At 46.3% G+C, this 19,600-nt stretch overlaps 1 protein-coding gene across 3 annotated transcripts; it reads left to right on the top strand.

Annotated features, from left to right (window-relative positions):
* Positions 1 to 3,509: 3,509 nt before the first annotated feature.
* Positions 3,510 to 18,467, top strand: LOC137438840 (zinc finger BED domain-containing protein 4). Of its 3 annotated transcripts, none has more exons than XM_068134251.2 (4): positions 3,510 to 3,604; positions 11,879 to 12,159; positions 15,166 to 15,744; positions 15,877 to 18,467. In XM_068134251.2, the coding sequence occupies exons 2-4, from the start codon at positions 12,010 to 12,012 to the stop codon at positions 16,855 to 16,857; spliced, it is 1,710 nt and encodes a 569-aa protein (XP_067990352.1). In that variant the 5' UTR covers positions 3,510 to 3,604; positions 11,879 to 12,009; the 3' UTR covers positions 16,858 to 18,467. The 3 variants fall into 3 exon arrangements, with proteins under 3 accessions (XP_067990352.1, XP_067990350.1, XP_067990349.1); XM_068134249.2 differs by adding an exon at positions 8,956 to 9,122 and having other exon boundaries at positions 15,166 to 18,467; XM_068134248.2 differs by having other exon boundaries at positions 15,166 to 18,467.
* The last annotated feature ends 1,133 nt before the right edge of the window (positions 18,468 to 19,600 follow it).

Here is a 19,600-nt window from a genome sequence, read left to right as displayed (position 1 = left end):
CCGCCTGGGCGAACCAAACAGCCGCGTGAGCCTCCCAGAAGGTAGGCAGTTTAAGAGTCACTGCCGTGTCCATGTCGGTAGGTCACCAGTGGAGGAGCTGCGCTCCAACGCGAGTCGAAAGAAGTGACGCGACCAAAGACGGAATTCGTCCGAGTTGCTTTATTGAAACAAAACAGCTCAGGTATTCTGACAAAAGCCCGTTTATCGGGCAGCAATATATATACACATTTATGTCGGGGGGTTTGCCCGGCAAAAGCTATACCGGGCATGCCCGGGTGTCAAGGGCGAGCCTTGGAAAGGCGAGTCTGGACCTGCCCGGGCGTGTTTGGCTGCGGCCTGGCAAGTCGAGGCTGGGCGTGCCCGGGCGCTCTGGACGAGCACTGGAAAGGCGAGAGCGGGCATGCCCGGACGCTCTGGGCGAGCCCTGGAAAGGCGATAGCGGGCATGCCCGGACGCTCTGGGCGAGCCCTGGAAAGGCGATAGCGGGCATGCCCGGACGCTCTGGGCGAGCCCTGGAAAGGCGATAGCGGGCATGCCCGGACGCTCTGGGCCAGCCCTGGAAAGGCGATAGCGGGCATGCCCGGACGCTCTGGGCGAGCCCTGGAAAGGCGATAGCGGGCATGCCCGGACGCTCTGGGCGAGCCCTGGAAAGGTGAGAGCGGGCATGCCCGGGAAAGACGAGACCGGGCGTGCCCGGGAGGTTCGGGCGTGCCCGGGAACAGTGAGTCCGGGCATGCCCGGGAGAGGCGCGTCTGGCCGTGTTCTGGCCGGTGCAAGGCGATTGTGTGCATCCAGCGGTAACCGCTACAATGTCATCGTTTATTTTAGTTTACGGTAGTCATGTAAAATAAAAGCTAAAGACAATCTAAAAAGCTAAACTTTCAATATGCCCACAAATTTCAACATTGGGATTGTAATGTTGTGATTGTTCCACCAACATGACTCGACTTTTAACATGTGTTCTGGGCTTATGGCTACATTTAACATGTGATCTGGGCTGATGGTTAACTTTAACATGTGATCTGGGCTTATAGCTAAATTTAACATGTGATCTGGGCTTATGGCTGCATTTGACATGTGTTCTGTACTTACGGCTACATTTAATAAGTGATATGGGCTTATGGCTACATTTAACACGTGTTCTGGGCTTACGGCTACATTTAACATGTGATCTGGGCTGATGGTTAAATTTAACATGTGATCTTGGCTTATGGCTACATTTAACATGTGATCTAGGCTTATGGCTACATTTAACATGTGATATGGGCTTATGGCTACATTTTTTTTTTTTTTTTTTTGTATACAAGATCGAGGCTCGTGAAAGAGCTAAAATGGCTACATTTAACATGTGATATGGGCTTATGGCTAAATTTAACATGTGATCTGGGCTTATGGCTACATTTAACATGTGTTCTGGGCTTATGGCTATATTTAACATGTGATCTGGGCTTATGGCTACATTTAACATGTGTTCTAGGCTTATGGCTATATTTAACATGTGATCTGGGCTTATGGCTACATTTAACATGTGATATGGGATTATGGCTACATTTAACATGTGATCTGGGCTTATGGCTACATTTACCATGTGATCTGGGCTTATGGCTACATTTAACATCTATTCTGGGCGTATGGCTACATTTAACATGTGATCTGGGCTTATGGCTACATTTAACATCTATTTTGGGCGTATGGCTACATTTCACAAGTGATATGGGATTATGGCTACATTTAACATGTGATCTGGGCTTATGGCTACATTTACCATGTGATCTGGGCTTATGGCTACATTTAACATCTATTCTGGGCGTATGGCTACATTTAACATGTGATCTGGGCTTATGGCTACATTTAACATCTATTTTGGGCGTATGGCTACATTTCACAAGTGATATGGGCTTATGGCTACATTTAACATCTATTTTGGGCGTATGGCTACATTTCACAAGTGATCTGGGCTTATGGCTACATTTAACATCTATTTTGGGCGTATGGCTACATTTAACATGTGATCTGGGCTTATGGCTACATTTAACATCTATTTTGGGCGTATGGCTACATTTCACAAGTGATATGGGCTTATGGCTACATTTAACATCTATTTTGGGCGTATGGCTACATTTCACAAGTGATATGGGCTTATGGCTACATTTAACATCTATTTTGGGCGTATGGCTACATTTCACAAGTGATATGGGCTTATGGCTACATTTAACATGTGATCTGGGCTGATGGCAAAATTTAACAGAAGCCAAGCCAAGACAAGGCCAAGGCCAAGCCTAACTTGTTTTTATTCCGATAAATCTGACGGACTTTGGGGAGTCGATTTCTAATCTGACATTTGTTACTCTCCTAACCATCACTTTAATGTAAATTTACATGTAACTTTATTTAGGCTAACTTGAGTAAGAAGACGCTTCACTTTTTACACGAATCAGCCGAATGCTGGTTGGGACAAGAATCAAGCCCAATTAATTGCAGTTTCACTCAATACCTGGCCAATGCCTCATCTGGCAAATGCTCCGTATACTGGGAGGACATGTGCAAACAGTTGGATGAACTCAATGTGTCAATAATTCAACCAAAACAAAGCGACACATGAGCAAGTATGTTTCCGAAAGCGAGAGTCGTTGTGCACAAGGGAACGACGATAATACGTGTCCTCTATTATGTGCGTAAAATGGCTTTTGTTTTCCCCTTTGCCAATATGGCGACCCGTCGAATGCAAATACTCGCTTCAACTTCAAGGTGCATATTTCTTCCGAAAATTCCAGCTTCCCACTTGATTTTTCACCTTTCCCACTTGATTTTATTCCATCATGCTTGATTTTTCTTATAAGGCATTGTGGAAAAAAAAGGATTGTTGTAGTATTTATGAAATCCCACCGTGTGCTGCTTACGGTTGTAAAAACCACGACGGTCCTGATCAAAGGAGAAGTGGAATCACATTTCATCGGTAAGCGGCATTCACCTTCGTTACGGTACAAACAATCGCATTCATTCGTTTGGGGAGGGCTAAGATGGCGGACAAATGGCTTCAAAAAGAAGATTCCCCGCACCTATCCAGAGTTAGTCCAGCATTGAGATCAGTGGTAACAGCATACACGTCTGTCTGGTTGGATGCTCATTCTGACACGTTGGGTGAACGAAAAAAAGCATAGTGAATAACTATTTAATCATATTTATATAGTTTTTGAATGTTTTTGTTAATACCTTAAGAATGTTGTGTAGTTTTCCTTTGCTTTTTATATATTTCGTTGTTCAGCTTAAATTGACGTATGTGGAGGTGAAGACGGCTGTTCCCTATAAGTGGTGTTATAGTTTAAAAAAAAATTAATCTCTTCTTTTCCACTCAAGTTGTTATCTATAGCCCATTTCAAGAGTACTAGTTAGCGGATAAAAAAAATTGTACTAGTTATTTTACGAACACCCCGAGAGTTTGAGTGACCTCCCGCGCATTCGCGCGTCCGGCCTATCACTCGCTCGTCGCTCTGGCCAGCCCTCCTCACGTGGTTTCGCAGCTCTGATTTTTTTCCTCCGCATCTCCGCAGCTTCATCAATTTGCTTCGCTTGTGAGTTGTGGTGGAGCTTCATATTTTCTGAGGTAAGAGCGGAGGCGAATCTACAGCTTTATTATATTTATAGATTATGTAATGCATTTGTTAGCAATCGCATTTAGCGGAGCATTTGTGTTTTTGCGATGTTTGTGCCTTTGCTTGAAATTGCTTGTTATGTTAACAAATACATCGTATTCACATCCTCTACAAATATCGTGTAACTGTAAGTGTAAGTGCTGGAGTTAAGTTGTGAACACTGGCGTATGGAGCTTTTTGTTTCCTATAAAAGTTATATGCACGGCATTATAGATAGCCTATTGATCAGTCTCGTCAGGATTCGATTCCCGATGGGATTAAATTCCCCAAAAAGCAGGCCGGAGGTGCGTGTGTGCTGCATCTCGGAGCACGCCATGCTTCGCTTGAGGTTGGAAAGCCCATTTAATTTTGGTGACGCTAAATACCTCGAGTATGCCACGGTATGCCCGTACTCTGGCCCAATTCTCTGCCGGGTAAAGCACAGTGACGTTGGGCCTAATGGCCTTTTCCTTGTACTAGTGATACCTCCTTCCCTTCGGCAGGGGTCAGTGTTTGAACGCCTTGCCCTTTACCACGTGTTCAGGCTTCGCCTTCGTTGGGGGTGTGGGTTGGGGTTATTTGGTGCCTTAGACCTGACGCTGGATATCCCTAGTCCGCATGCAAAATTTGGTGGAGATCGGCCAAGCCGTTGGCGATTCCATAAGGTCCAGAGATGTAAAAATGTAGGCAGAGAATGGGGCATGTGCGTGTGACGTCACTACATTTGCGATCCGCCATCTTGGATTACAAGCAAACAAAGCCAAACGACACGTGGACTGCATTGTCGTTTACACTAGCAGAGTACCCACCCTGTGGGTGATCTTGTTCCAAGCATGAAACGGTCTTCGGACACATCCCGTTATTTGCATGCTGTATAGGCAACAGACCGCCGCTTCGATCGCTCCCAAAAATAAAATAATAATCCGAGTTACGTACATGATCATGAAGTAAAATCATTCCGACTGCTTATGTGCACATTTAATGGCCAAATTCCTGCCTGACCCAGCAGCAGGGCACATTACAACAACCGCACCTCCAGCCGATGATTCTATCCCACCCTCTTGTACTGCATAGGAAGGAAGAAGAATAATAATAATATTATTACTAGCAGAGCGGTCTCACTAAAATACGAAATGGACTCAAAATCCGAAATGGAGCGAAATGGACCTTCAAAATCATCCGAAATGGACTCAAAATCCGAAATGGAGCGAAATGGACCTTCAAAATCATCCGAAATGGACTCAAAATCCGAAATGGAGCCAGGGGGGTTGACGCCAGGGGGGTTGACTCAGCCTGTCATCCTTCCGAGGTCGGCTAATCTTCGCTGGTTAGGGTTGTTAGGGTTAGGGTTGTTAGGGTTAGGGTTAGGGTTGTTAGGGTTAGGGTTAGGATTTTGAGGTCCATTTCGCTCCATTTCGGATTTTGAGGTCCATTTCGCTCCATTTCGGATTTTAGTGAGACCCCTAGCAGAGTACCCACCCAGTTTGTGCCTTACTTGCTGAAAAAGTATAGTGTGTTTTTCAAGAAGATTAAAGAATATATGTTTGTGTGGTGTGTGCCTCAAAGGTTATTGATGGTCTAAAGTGTATGCTCCAATATTATAGTTCGGGTTTCAAGCGTCTAATCTCCAAGGGGTCCAAAGGGATCAAAAGTATCTACAAGGTCTAACTAGTCTAAAGGTCTGAACCTCTAAATGGACGAGGGTTCAAGCAGTCTAAAGAGGCCTAACCATGTCTGAATGGTTTAATGGGTCTGGAGTGTCTGGATATCTGTCCGGGTCTGGAGTGTCTCGGGTGTTCTGGAGTGTCTCGGGTGTTCTGGAGTGTCTCGGGGGTTCTGGAGTGTCTCGGGGGTTCTGGAGTGTCTCGGGGGTTCTGGAGTGTCTCGGGGGTTCTGGAGTGTCTCGGGGGTTCTGGAGTGTCTCGGGGGTTCTGGAGTGTCTCGGGGGTTCTGGAGTGTCTCGGGGGTTCTGGAGTGTCTCGGGGGTTCTGGAGTGTCTCGGGGGTTCTGGAGTGTCTCGGGTGTTCTGGAGTGTCTCGGGTGTTCTGGAGTGTCTCGGGTGTTCTGGAGTGTGTCGGGTGTTCTGGAGTGTGTCGGGTGTTCTGGAGTGTGTCGGGTGTTCTGGAGTGTGTCGGGTGTTCTGGAGTGTGTCGGGTGTTCTGGAGTGTGTCGGGTGTTCTGGAGTGTGTCGGGTGTTCTGGAGTGTGTCGGGTGTTCTGGAGTGTGTCGGGTGTTCTGGAGTGTCTCGGGTGTTCTGGAGTGTCTCGGGTGTTCTGGAGTGTCTCGGGTGTTCTGGAGTGTCTCGGGTGTTCTGGAGTGTCTCGGGTGTTCTGGAGTGTCTCGGGTGTTCTGGAGTGTCTCGGGTGTTCTGGAGTGTCTCGGGTGTTCTGGAGTGTGTCGGGTGTTCTGGGGTGTCTCGGGTGTTCTGGGGTGTCTCGGGTGTTCTGGGGTGTCTCGGGTGTTCTGGGGTGTCTCGGGTGTTCTGGGGTGTCTCGGGTGTTCTGGGGTGTCTCGGGTGTTCTGGGGTGTCTCGGGTGTTCTGGGGTGTCTCGGGTGTTCTGGGGTGTCTCGGGTGTTCTGGGGTGTCTCGGGTGTTCTGGGGTGTCTCGGGTGTTCTGGGGTGTCTCGGGTGTTCTGGGGTGTCTCGGGTGTTCTGGGGTGTCTCGGGTGTTCTGGGGTGTCTCGGGTGTTCTGGGGTGTCTCGGGTGTTCTGGGGTGTCTCGGGTGTTCTGGGGTGTCTCGGGTGTTCTGGGGTGTCTCGGGTGTTCTGGGGTGTCTCGGGTGTTCTGGGGTGTCTCGGGTGTTCTGGGGTGTCTCGGGTGTTCTGGGGTGTCTCGGGTTGGGGGGGGGGAGTCTGGAGTGTGTCGGGGGGCCCTGGAGTGTCTCGGGGGGGGGGGGGGGGGGAGTGGAGTGTCTGGGGGGGGGGTGGCGGTGGCTTGGGGTGTCTCGGGGGTCTCAAAGATGTAAATATTTGACAGTGTCGAAAGGGTCTAAAATGTCTAAAGGTGTCTGAAGCAGTGGTTCCCAAACTTTTTTGGGTCACTTTTTTGTCCACGGCCCAAAATTTGAAATCTCGTTAATCTCCCGACCCAAATGGTACTGCGTTCAAGTGGGATTTGGAATGAGGTGTGTGTGTGTGCATGTTTTGTGTGTGTGCGTCTGTCTAGATACAAATTGCTGACATCACCAAATACCCTCCATTGCCGTATTTTACCATGACTAGTAATACTCACCGTACTCGATGGTATTGTGGTTAGAGCGTCCACTTAAAGTCGATGATTTGGTGGTTCAAATCCTGCCCGAGTCATACCAAAGACTTAGAAAATGGTATGTGCTGCTTCCTTGCTTGACACTCAGCATTTTAAAAGGATAGATCACTGACAAGCAATGCTGGTAAGGCAACGGCAAACCACCCAGTATAACCCTGACCAAGAAACTGCTTTGGCAGCACCAATGCTCTTTAAAGAGTATGATACATCCAATGTCATATGTGGAGTAATTAATACCTGGTCCTGGGAGTATAATATGGTGTACTCCCTCCGACAAGCGTCAGTAGCTAAACCACTTGCACTCTGCAACATGTATAGGGGGAAATTGCAACTCATAAACCCCAGCATGGTACCCAGAGCTGAGGGGAAAAATACGGGACACTGAAGCAGGCAGGCCCCGTTGGCCCCATTGTGAATGTACTTGTTATTGTGTTAAGTGTACTTTTGTACGTTTCATTTTGTATATTTATATCCTTAAATTGTAGGATTTTGAATATAAATATTTTCATATGGCCAATAGTCTAAGAATCAATGTTGTCAAACTTGAACAGCACTCGATAGAGCGCATGTCTCTACTCGACTGAACGGTTTACATTTTAAATCCCACTGATAGGCCGGATCTAGATTCATACCTGAACCAAAATTTAATCTGCTTCCCATTGTCACATACCTAACTCGTCCACCTAGTTTTGATGAGGGATGCAGGAAATGATGTGGGTTTGGGGAAAACCCAAGGGATGAACAAGTTGGATACATGAGCAGAAATTTGGGGTGGGTGGTGGTGGTGGTTTAACGGGTGTGGAAAATATCATGGTGTTTGGATGGGTGGGGTGACTTGAGATGATGGTGAAGAACTGTCTCGAAGACCTGGAGGAAAGAAACGTATCAAAGAGAGTGTGGAAAGTGGTTCCACAGGTGGGAAAAAAGGGGAATCGATGAGTGGAGGTGAGCAGTGGTTCTGGATTTGGGCAGTTTCACATGGGGGTGGGTTGCTGGTGCACTTTGTGCATCCTGCACTTACTCGGAGGTTGAGGGGACAGATCACGTGGGGAGGGCAGAGGATTTATTCACTTAAAAATTAAAAGAAATTATCGGATCCGGATCTTCACCAAAATCGATTCGATTCGTCCTTGTCACGCACACAATTTGTCCACCAAGTTTAATCCGAATCCGTCCACAAATTTTTGAGATATCCTGCTCACAAAAAACAGACAGGGTGAAAGCATAACTCCCATCCACCTTCGGTAGCAGAGGGAATAAAAATGAAATGGAAATAAATTACAAAATTATTGTTGGTGCAGTTTTGACGAGTTGCTTTTCCACAGATACTTGATCTCATTTTCATTAAAAAAAAAGAAAACAATTGAACATGTATTGTTTATTAATGGTTACATCAGTCCCATGCGACGAGTCCCCCGACGCCTTTGCAGGGCTTCTGAGGGCTGCTTGGCCTTATTCACGGTATACTGTTGCCACGATGTTGGCGTACAGGTCTGTGCTACCTGCCACCTTTAGTTTTTCAAATATTGTTTGTGGTGCTGAAAAAAAAAGAGGAAAAATGGCATCCCACCCAGGAAGGGGGAAGGTACAACATGGGATGCAGGACATTTGGGTATAATACAGGTCACTTGGTCTGCCAGATCTCCACCTTCCAGGGTTTGGGGGGAGAAAGATCTTAGTGCCTGACCCTGGGTATCCTGAGCATGTATGCCAAATTTGGTGGAGATCAGCCATCTCTTTTTCGATTTTAGAATATGCAGACGTAGATACTCGCATGTCAAGTTTTACTACGCCGATTTCTTGTATGCTATCCTTCATGCACTGTTTGCAGGGGCTGATGAATCTCTAAACACACCGTCCATAACAGGGCCAAAAAGCCAGCTGTCCCATCTCTATTTCAGTCGTGGACATTTAAACTCCCTCGTATCTCTCAAAAAGTCAGGCCTTGCTTCATTCATTTGATGGAAATGAGTAAATTATATTCCCAGATTTCTCCCGATTTAATCCGAGCTCTTTGCTGTTGCCAATGATGGTCCATATGATGGGGCTTGCAGGGCAGCCGACAGGTGTGCACACCTGCGTCTTTGCAATCTAGCCTGGATTGGAATCCTGTGACAGCTGTAAACTGCCATCCTGGTGTTTCACAGGCGGGGCGATTCATCAACTTTGGGCACTGTTCCTCGGATGGACGTTAAACTTGGCGTCCCATCTGCCAGCATTGGTTAGTACATGTGATATCTCGGTTTCCTTCCAGGGCAGCAGGCTAGTTATCCCCAGCACCCTGCACAAGTTACAAATTCCTGCTCTAACCTGCAGGGGGCACCTCATTAGCGGCACAGCCGCACCCCCAACAAATAAAGCAAGCATTTTAAGGCCATTTTCCCTGCAAGAGCGAGGGTTAGCCTTGCGGTCCCCATGACGATCTTCTCCATTTTGCCCTATTTTCTGCATCTCCCCTTGTTAACCCCCTTGCCCGCATTTCTTCTTCGACCATCTTAAGCCAAGTCTTTCTCGGTCTTCCCCGTCCTCTACTTCCTTCTACATTCATTTCCATCACTTCTCATCCAGTCACTTTCATCCTTCCTCAACACATGACCAAACCATCTCAAACTGTTTCTCTTCGCAGCATCAATCACAGGCTCTATTCCCATCATTTTTCGAAATTCATCATTTGTCTTCCTCTCTCTCAACGATACTCCACACATCCACCGAACCATTCGCATTTCCACCCTTGCCAGCCTTCGTTGTTGCTCCACGTTCATTGCCCATGTCTCGCTCCCATAAATCATAACACTTCCCACACATGCAGCATACACCTTTCCCTTCAGCTTCAACGGCACTCCCCTCTTCGTCAGCACGCCACTCAGTTCCCGAAACGTCTTCCATGCACATCTCACTCGAGCAACCGTTGCCGAGTCTGATCCACCTTCTCCATTCAGCATGTCTCCGAGGTAACAAAATGTTTTCACACCTTCCAGCTTCACGCTGTCTCCAAGATCCAACTCAACATTTCTTCCATCTGCAGCTCCCTCTGTGCACACCTTACACTTGAATGTAGCTGCCACACTGATTAATGACACTCTCAAACCACTACATTTTTGATGAACCCACTCGGCGCACATTGTACATTGAATGGAATTCACTCCGACACCCTTCCTGCACACAGCACACGGCCACTTCCCAGTTCTTTCCACCTCACCACATGCTTTACCACTTGCCATCACCTTCCTTTTTCCGATATTCACCTTCAGACCTTTTGTCTCCATACATTCCTTCCACTTGTTCATCCTCTCCTTCAGTCCATCCATACTTTCTGCAATCAACACCAGATCATCTGCATACAACAACTCCCACGGTAAACCCTCCTTTACGTTCTGAGCCAGCACCTCCATCAAAGCAAAAAACCCCAACAAATGATGCTACCTGCAATCACATGCTGCATTCAAAATAGTAATATTGTCGCGTAACCGTGATTAACACCACAGTTACGGATGACCGATTTGCGAGACTTTAACTCCCGAGGCGAACACTCAATGGCGGACTCACGTTCAACACCAACGCGCGAAATGGCGGGACGCAGCGAAGGCTCCGCAGCCTTATCTATTAAAATGAAACACCCAGGAAACTGCGTTCAAATATGTACAGAAAATAATATAAGGATTTATTATTAAAAGTAAAGCCAGTGAAAAAGCACGCGCCGGTAATACTAATAACTAAATCGGGACGTCCCCACACGACTGATATCAAACACAAAACGAGGGAGATTAATACGAAAATAACAAGTCACGTCGTGTACAGTGTACGCGGATTCGGGCTTATCTGTCTTTGTCGTCTTTGTGGCTGCCGTCCAACACCGCTCCTTTCGGCCCGATCGCACACCTCGCTCCAAGTTCCACGGCCCTCTGCCTCCGCCTCCAAGCGCCACCAGGCCTCGTCGGTCCAACGCAGGGCTGCACGAAGCAACCAAAAAACCAAGTGCCAACTGCCAACTGCTGAGTGCCGAGTGCCAACTGCCAACTGCAACGAGCTGTGGTCACGAACTGTAGAAAATGGCACGAACCGTCAACTGCCACGAGCTCTCACTTCTCTCAACTGCCACTCCGGTACCGAACTGGGACGCTCTACTCAACTGTTCAACGAACTGGGACGACTCGAGATCAGATCGCAACTCAACTCAACTGGCGAACTCAACTCAACTCAACTGGCGAACTCAGAGAGACTCAACTGGCGAACTCAACTCAACTGGCGAACTCAGAGAGACTCAACTGGCGAACTCAGAGAGACTCAACTGGCCAAAATGGCGTCCGACCGTCGCATATATCTCTCCCCGATGACGTCACATTCGCGCACTCCTCAGCCAATCATATGGTCCCAGCTCGCCGGTCACGCCCTCTACGGCATGCGACTCCTAACATCTCCCCCGTTACGCGGCCCTGCGGTCCTGGCATAACACGTGCCGGCCCGGTTTGTAGGCCTTTGGAGGTGTACACGGTGGCGGCCAGCCGTGGCGGTGTTTTTGGCCTGGTTTCCTGTCAATTTAATACGAAGTCCTTGTCAGGGAAAGGGGATTATTTAATGTTGCGCTAAGGACCTAACTAATGTTTATGTGGTTTGCAGTGCCATAAAGGACAAAGGTTTGATTACTAGGTGATACTCACAGGGGCGTTACCTTTAATCCCTCACTATTTAACACTCGAATCTCCAGGTAGATCCACACTCATACATCTTACCCCGACAACCGCCTAAACATCAAGAACTTATTACATGTAGAGTCCCTGTCACGACAGCCGAGTACCTACCTATTCAGATCTACCTAGCTCTAGATGTTGCATTACCAAATTCATAACAATATTAATCGCATGCATCTAACCGAGTTATCACAATGTCAAGTTGATGAGTTTAGCACAGGTGTTGAGAAATACTATTAATCTGAACAATTCCATTTGCCTCAAGGTAAAATGTATTTTTTCATTTCAGATGCTGCGTCCACATATATTGGCGTGAGATACGGAGGAAGCAAATAGAGCACACGAGTCCCATCAGTACCCCTTACTAGTGTCACCACTCGTGTGCTGAAAGTTATCTGCGAAGTCAGAGCTGGGTTCGAGATGGCATCAAAATTGAAGATAACTGTTTTTGACTATTTTGACGTTGTCTCGGAGAATGGAGATGGAAAAATAGCATCACAGTGCAGGACATGCGGAGCGATAATACATGGAAATCGAAATGTTACGTCCAACTTCATAACGCACATCAAGGTAAGCTCCGTCAGGTTGAATAATCACGTCATCAATGGATCTGTTGCATTAAGCTACAAGTGTTTTGGTACAACAACAACAACAACAACATGCATTTTAAGGCCATTTTCCCTGCTAGAGCGGGGGTTCGCCTTGCAGTCCCCATGACGATCTTCTCCATTTTGCCCTATTTTCTGCATGTATAATCGCATGCATCTCTCCTTGTTAACCCGCTTGCCCGCATTTCTTCTTCCACCATCTTTAGCCAAGTCTTTCTCGGTCTTCCCCGTCCTCTACTTCCTTCTACATTCATTTCCATTACTCTTCTCAACCAGTCACTTTCATCCTTCCTCAACACATGACCAAACCATCTCAACCTGTTCCTCTTCACAGCATCAATCACAGGCTCTATTCCCATCATCTTTCGCAATTCATCATTTGTCTTCCTCTCTCTCAACGATACTCCACACATCCACCGAACCATTCGCATTTCCACCCTTTCCAGCCTTCGTTGCTGCTCTACGTTAATTACCCATGTCTCGCTCCCATAAATCATAACACTTCTCACATGCAGCATACACCTTTCCCTTCAGCTTCAATGACACTCCCCTCATCAGCACGCCACTCAGTTCCCGAAACTTCTTCCATGCACATCTCACTCCAGCAACCGTTGCCGAATCTGATCCACCTTCTCCATTCGGCACGTCTCCGAGGAAGCAAAATGTTTTCACACCTTCCAGCTTCACGCTGTCTCCAAGATCCAACTCAACATTTCCTCCATCTGCAGCTCCCTCTGTGCACACCTTACACTTGAATGTAGCTGCCACACTGGTTAATGACCCTCTCAGACCACTACTGTTTTGATGAACCCACTCAGCGCACATTGTACATTGAATGAAGTTCACTCCGACACCCTTCCTGCACACAGCACACGGCCACTTCCCAGTTCTTTCCACCTCACCACATGCTTTACCACTTGCCATCACCTTCGTCGTTCCGATATTCACCTTCAGACCTTTTGTCTCCATACATTCCTTCCACTTGTTCATCTTTTCCTTCAACCCATCCATACTTTCTGCAATCAACACCAGATCATCTGCATACAACAACTCCCACGGTAAACCCTCCTTTACGTTCTGAGCCAGCACCTCCATCACAGCTACAAATAGTAGTGGACTTAGTACCGACCCCTGATGCACTCCCACCTTCAGCTCAACCTCACCACTGTTCCCGTCCTTCGTCCTTACAGCTGTGCACGCTCTTTTGTACATTGCCATCACTACTCTGATCAACCATTCCTCCACTCCTAACTTCCTCAATGCCCATGTCAATACTTCGCGTGGAACCCCATCGAATGCTTTCTCCAGATCAACAATCCCAAGAAACGACTTCTTCCTCATATCCATGTACTTCTCCTGCAACTGCCTCACGATAAAGAGCACGTCTGTCTTTCCTCTTCCTGGCATCGATCCAAACTGCATTTCATCGATCTTCACCTTCTTCCTTATCCTACTCTCCAATACCCTTTCCAATACCTTCATTCCATGCTCCAATAACTTTATCACTCGGTACGAGCCACACTCCAGAGGGTCACCTTTCCCCTTGTATAGAGGGACGAGGGTCCTCAGTTCCCAATCCACTGGAATGCGGCCTTCTTTCACCACCAGATTACAGATCTCTGTCATTCCCTTCACACCCCAACTTCCTGCTGCCTTCAACATATCTCCCACAACTCCCGTCAGCCCTCCCGCTTTTCTACTCTTCATTGCTTTTATCGCTTCCTCAACGTCCTTCTCAGTTATCCTCTCTGCCGGTCCTAAAACTGGGTTACTCTCTATGTTGCCATCCCATTCATTCTCTGTATTCAACAGCATTTCCATATAGCTTTTCCATCTTCCTTTAATTCCATCTGGACCCACAACGATTTGTCCCTCTTCATCCTTCAAGCAACTCACCCCCATCACATCACAACTCACCCCCATCACATCACACCTCTCTTTCGCTATCTGCTTTGCAATCCTGAATACCGCTCTCTGACCCTCTTCCGAATCCAAGCATTCGCCGAACATTTTCCTACATGCCTCCTGCGCCTTTGCGACCTCTTTCTTTGCAGCATTCCTGGCTGCCTTGTAACTTTTATGTTCTGCTTTTTCTGCTCCCGTACCCTTCGCCTTCTGCCACTCCTTGAACTTCTTCCTCTTCTCGTCAATCCTCTTTCCAACTTCATCATCCCACCACCATGTTTCCGAGTGCCTTGGTGGTCCTTTTGTCCATCCACATACCTCACCAACGGCTCCCAACAGACTATCTTTCATTGACATCCAACCACTTTCAAGCTGAACCACATCATCCTCTACCCTACTCAGCCTCTCTTTTAATGCCTCCCTTACTGTCACCTATTTCAACCTCCACACCTTCATTCTCGGTTGGTACTTCACCAGCCGAGCTCTCCTCGCACCTTTCACCCTTATGTCGCAGACAACCAAGTGGTGCTGTGAAACAGCCTCCTCCCCCGGGATCACCTTTGTGTCCCGGAGGTGCCCCCTATCTCGCCTACGCACCATCAGGTAGTCGACGGTTGTCGTCGACATATCGTTGAAATGAATGTTTTGGTAGATGTGCAAATATTAATAGAGGGCAGTGCTGATCTTGCATGTAAGGGTCGTTTCAACTGTTGCTTTGCATATCTGAGCTTGGTCTATTATATTAGCTTTTCTTCCTGAAATTTGAATAGCCAGCGCACAGCATGGCTATACGAAGCCGGTGGGTCAAACGGAACAGCCCAGAGCTGACAGTGCGTTTATCCATGTATTTGCATGAACACAACCCCTCTGCCAACTCTTCTTTGAGAAACTGCCAATTTTGGAACGAGCTTTCAGGAAATGATACACTAAACAGACATGTTTTTATATGAAGTTGGTTCAGGCGTTGCATCGCTGGACGCCGCCATTTTGTCTGAATCTTGATGTTGATGTTTTAATATTGTGCAGTGCTCTAATAATATAACCCCTTATTTGTGTCATTCAGCGCATGCATTCGCTGAAGTACGATGAGTTTACCAAGAAAAGGATTGAGGCCAATGAGCTCCCGCGTTCTTCAGAAGTCAGATTTCCCAGCCAACAACAGACTTCATCTTCTCCCATGAGCAAGTTTTCACAAAGTGATCCTCGCCAGAAAATAATCTCCGAAGCAATTGCTAAGATGATCATCAAAGATCTTCAGTCTGCTAAGATTGTCGAAAAGGAAGGCTTCTGCGATCTCCTGGCTTTGCTGGAACCTCACTACATAATGGCGTCATCAAAGTACATCCAGCAACACCTGTTGATACAATACGTGTCACGTGTTCAGAACGCCACGAGGCGGGCCCTACGGGCCGTGGAGTCCTATTGTATCACCCTTGACATTTTGGGCAGCCAAATGAATGGCTACCTTGGCTTGACTTGCTACTTCATCACACACGACTGGGCCATCAAGTCGGTGCTCCTTGCGTGCTCGCATCTCACCGGTAACCATACGATAGAGAAGTTTCTCGCCCAGTACGCAGAGGGCGGTGCTCACAATGTTTCTTCCAAAATTTTCCGACTCGTCATTGGTGGCGTCGCTCACGTGAGTAAAGGACTCGTTTTGCCAGGTTTTTGCTTTCAAAGTGATGAAGATGATAGCCAAGAGGATACCAACACCAACAACAGTGTTGACGAAAAGGAAGATCCCATTTATCTCTGTTTTGGTCCCCCACAGATTGAATGCTTCGCACATTCATTGGAGTTGTGTGTTAAAGACGGCCTAAATGCGCTACCCAAACTTTTTCTTTCTTTAGGAAAAGCTGCACGCATCATCAACCATGTAAGGGTCACTTTAACTCCAGAGGTGTTTGAAGAAGTGTTCGGTCCAATGCTTTTCTCGAGGAACGAAACCTGTTGGAATTCCCAGCTGAAAGTCGTAAGGAAGTTTCTGGAAGCCTCGGATTTCCTAGAAGAGATTATTGACAAATTCAATCTGAAACTCAGCGAAAGCGATAAAGGTGTGTTGAAAGAACTTATCGAGTTGCTCGAACCTTTTGAAGAGGCAATTGACATGATGCATGGAGACACGTTTGTTTCGATAAGTCTGGCACTGCCATGCATTTTGGGACTGAAAAAGCATCTTTCCAAAGCCACATCCAATCAATACTGCTCGACCATTGTTGACAGCCTAACACAGTCTTTGGATAAAAGACTTGGCAGCCTTATCCAGGACCCCCTCTACATAACGGCAAGCATCCTTGATCCCCGGTTCAAACTGCTTTGGAGCAACAACACAGACGGCCACATCCAAACATTATTGCAAGAGCTGTCCAAATATTCCACCAGTGAACCAACACCGGCTGACGATAAACTCTTAGAAGAGGAAGTTGTCCCAGCAAAAAAGAGCAAACTCTTTTCCTTTTTGAAGGAGAAACCCATTGTGCAATACAAAGGAATTGAAGAAGAGTTGGATGCGTACTTAAGAGAAGAGCCACTAGAGGAAGGTGCTTTACACTACTGGAAGCGAAAAGCCGCAGAGTTTCCACAGCTTTCCCAAGCGGCAAAGAGGATTTTGGCAGTGCCAGCTACGTCTGCTCCTGTAGAAAAAATTCTTTGCACTGTGGGAAAGACATTTGATGTGAAAAGCCAACTGCTGCCGAATAATTTACAGACTCTGATATTCTTAAAGGCGAACTATGACTTTCTGTTCTCCTAAAATGCTACCCGGCATTGACAACACAGAAGCAAGGACTAGAACGGCACTCGGTAGAGCGCACACCTCCGCCAGGCTGAACAGTTTATGGTTTCTATCCTACTGATAGAACGGATCTGGATTGAACCAAAATCGAATCGGCGTGGTGGATGAGTTGGTTAAGTAACAACAACAAGTCTTGTTATAATTTGTGCACAACATGTTTTACCTCTGCCACTGAAGGTGGATGGAGGTTATGTTTTCACCCCTGTTTGTTTGTCTGTGAACAAGATATCTCAAAAGGTTGTGGACAGATTCGGACGAAATCTGACAGAGAGGTAGTGTATGTGACAAGAACGAAATGATTAGATTTTGGTGAAGATCCGGATTCGGATCCGGCTTCTAGAATTTTTTAAGCGATTCTTCACCATTGGGAGATAGGGACACAAACGATATATAGCAGGATATCTCAAAAAGTTGTGGACAGATTTGGACGAAACTTGGTGGAGAGGTTGGGTGTGTGACGAGGAAGAATCGCTTCAATGTCACACAGCCAACCTGTCGACCAAATGTCGTCCAAATCCATCTACAACTTTTTGAGATATCCTGTTATATCGCGTTTTTGGCCCTATCTCCCTCCCAATGGTGAAGAATCACTTTAAAAAATTCTACTTGCTGGATCCGGATCCGGACGGATCGTCACCAAAATCTAATCATTTCGTCCTTGTCACATGCACAACCTCTCCAAAATTTCGTCCAAATTCGTCCACAACCTTTTGAGATATCTTGTTCACAGACAAACAGACAGGGGTGAAAATGTACTCCAACCACGAGGAGAAGGGAAGTGTGTGTGTGTGTGTATATATATATGTGTGTGTGTGTGTGTTTTGTTTTTTTTTGTGTGTTTTTTTTTGTGTGTGTTTGTGTGTTTTTTTTGATGGGTGCAACCTCTGATTTCTGGTGGACCTGGAAGATCCCACAATATCTTTCGACAAAGGGTTGCTGAGTTATCACCTCTGGCCTAACACCTAAATTCCTGTCCAAACTTGGCCTGGAGAGGAGATCGGCACCACCGGATCTATTTGCTTTGTGCTTCTCATGGCGGTTTGCATATGTCGATCAACATTTTGTTGATTTCATCCATTGTTCTTGTTGTGGTAGGTCGATAATTATGGTTTTGATTGATCGGTTGTGTCGGAATTAGTTATTTTGCTAACGGGTAGTCTGGTCTTGTTTGGTTACTCAAGGATTTCAATCGACAACCGTGCTGTTGAGGTGTTGTGTAATACAAAGGGGGAAAAAAACAAGACTTGGACATGAACATAGGTACTTTGATATCTGCATTTTTGTGTTGGGGTTTTCTATTACTTCCCTTTCAGCTTTGATGAATAGTTCCATAACCATTTTGGTTTTCTCATCCAGCCATTTTTTTCCGAGTTTTTTTTGTTTGTTTGTTTTCTTTCCTTTTAATTTTAAATTAATTTCTTTTCTGGGTTATACAGATATTTTGTATTTTTTCATACCAGTATGAATAATCTTAAATGGTGATCTTTATTGATTTGTTTTTACTGAGTGCAGAGTTGTTTAGAAGAGGAAGAGTGGTCTTTTTATGAAAATAAAAATTTATTAAACTATACGCTGTCATTTTGTTTCTACTTCAAGAACGAATGCAAATTGCCTGAATTTGGCAGCACTTGCAAACTGATTATTTTGCACTTTTTTAATCACTGAACTGTTCACATTTATTTATTGTTTCTTTTTAGCAGTGCTTCTCAACCTTATTTTTTAATTGTTATTTTGAGGCACATTGTCGAATTTGCCTGAGCCTTGCGGCACATTGAACCAAATCTCACCATGTCGATGTGTATTGTCGCGTCGCTGGGGATTAAGATCCCCGAGCTGACAGATGGCCAACATGAGCTTTAACTTCGAGGCGTACTCGCAACCTGGCTGTAGTGACATGCGCGAGAAGGTCCGAGGCCTTATCCGATCGGCACCACACTGGGTTAATCTGAACCAACAAACACAGATGCGACAGCAAAATCCACAATACAAGAAAAGTAAGATTCGACAAATAATTATTTAATAAAACTAAATGCAAATAACAATGAAAGGTGAGGTACAGTTGCGCCCAAATAATATTGGCACCCAAAATAACTGCAGTCAAGCGCTTCCTATGGCCACGAATGAGCTTCCTACACCTCTATACTGGCAGTTTGGTCCACTCTTCTTGTGCAAACTGCTCCAGTTCTCCAGGATTTGAAGTGTGCCTTCTCCCAACTGCTGTTTTCAGATCTCCCCACAAGTGTTCAATGGGATTTATATCTGGACTCATTGCTGGCCACTTCAGAACAGTCAAGCATTTTGTCTTGAACCACTCTTGGGTGCTTTTTGAAGTGAGTTTGGGGTCATTGTCCTGCTGCAAGACCCATGACCTTCGAGGGAGACCCAGCTTTCTGACACTGGGTTTAACATTGTGCTCCAAAATGCCTTGGTAATCTCCTGATTTCATGATGCCATGCACGCATTCACGGCACCCAGTGCCAAAAGCAGCACAGCAACCCCAAACCATCACTGAATCTCCTCCATGTTTGACTGTAGGGAAGGTGTTCTTCTCTTTGAAGGCTTCGTTTTGTTTTTTGTAAACATAGAGATGATGTACTTTCACCAAAAAGCTCTAATTTGGTCTCATCTGTCCACAGGACATTCTCCCAGAAGAATGTTCTTGTTCAGGTGTGTTTTGGAAAACTCCAGTCGGGCTTTCTTA

Source organism: Myxine glutinosa, chromosome 13 (genome assembly GCF_964187855.1).
Source record: "Myxine glutinosa chromosome 13, kmMyxGlut1.1, whole genome shotgun sequence".
In the NCBI taxonomy this organism is placed as follows: Eukaryota; Metazoa; Chordata; class Myxini; order Myxiniformes; family Myxinidae; genus Myxine; species Myxine glutinosa.
The sequence above is the reverse complement of the archived record's forward strand: the minus strand, read 5'-3'. Positions and strand labels throughout refer to the sequence as shown.

Bases quoted from the DNA above. Each gene is read 5' to 3' on its own strand.
- LOC137438840 (XM_068134248.2), top strand. From the start codon at position 12,010: ATGGCATCAAAATTGAAGATAACTGTTTTTGACTATTTTGACGTTGTC. The intron at 12,160-15,165 runs GTAAGCTCCGTC...TGTGTCATTCAG, and splicing joins ACTTCATAACGCACATCAAG to CGCATGCATTCGCTGAAGTA.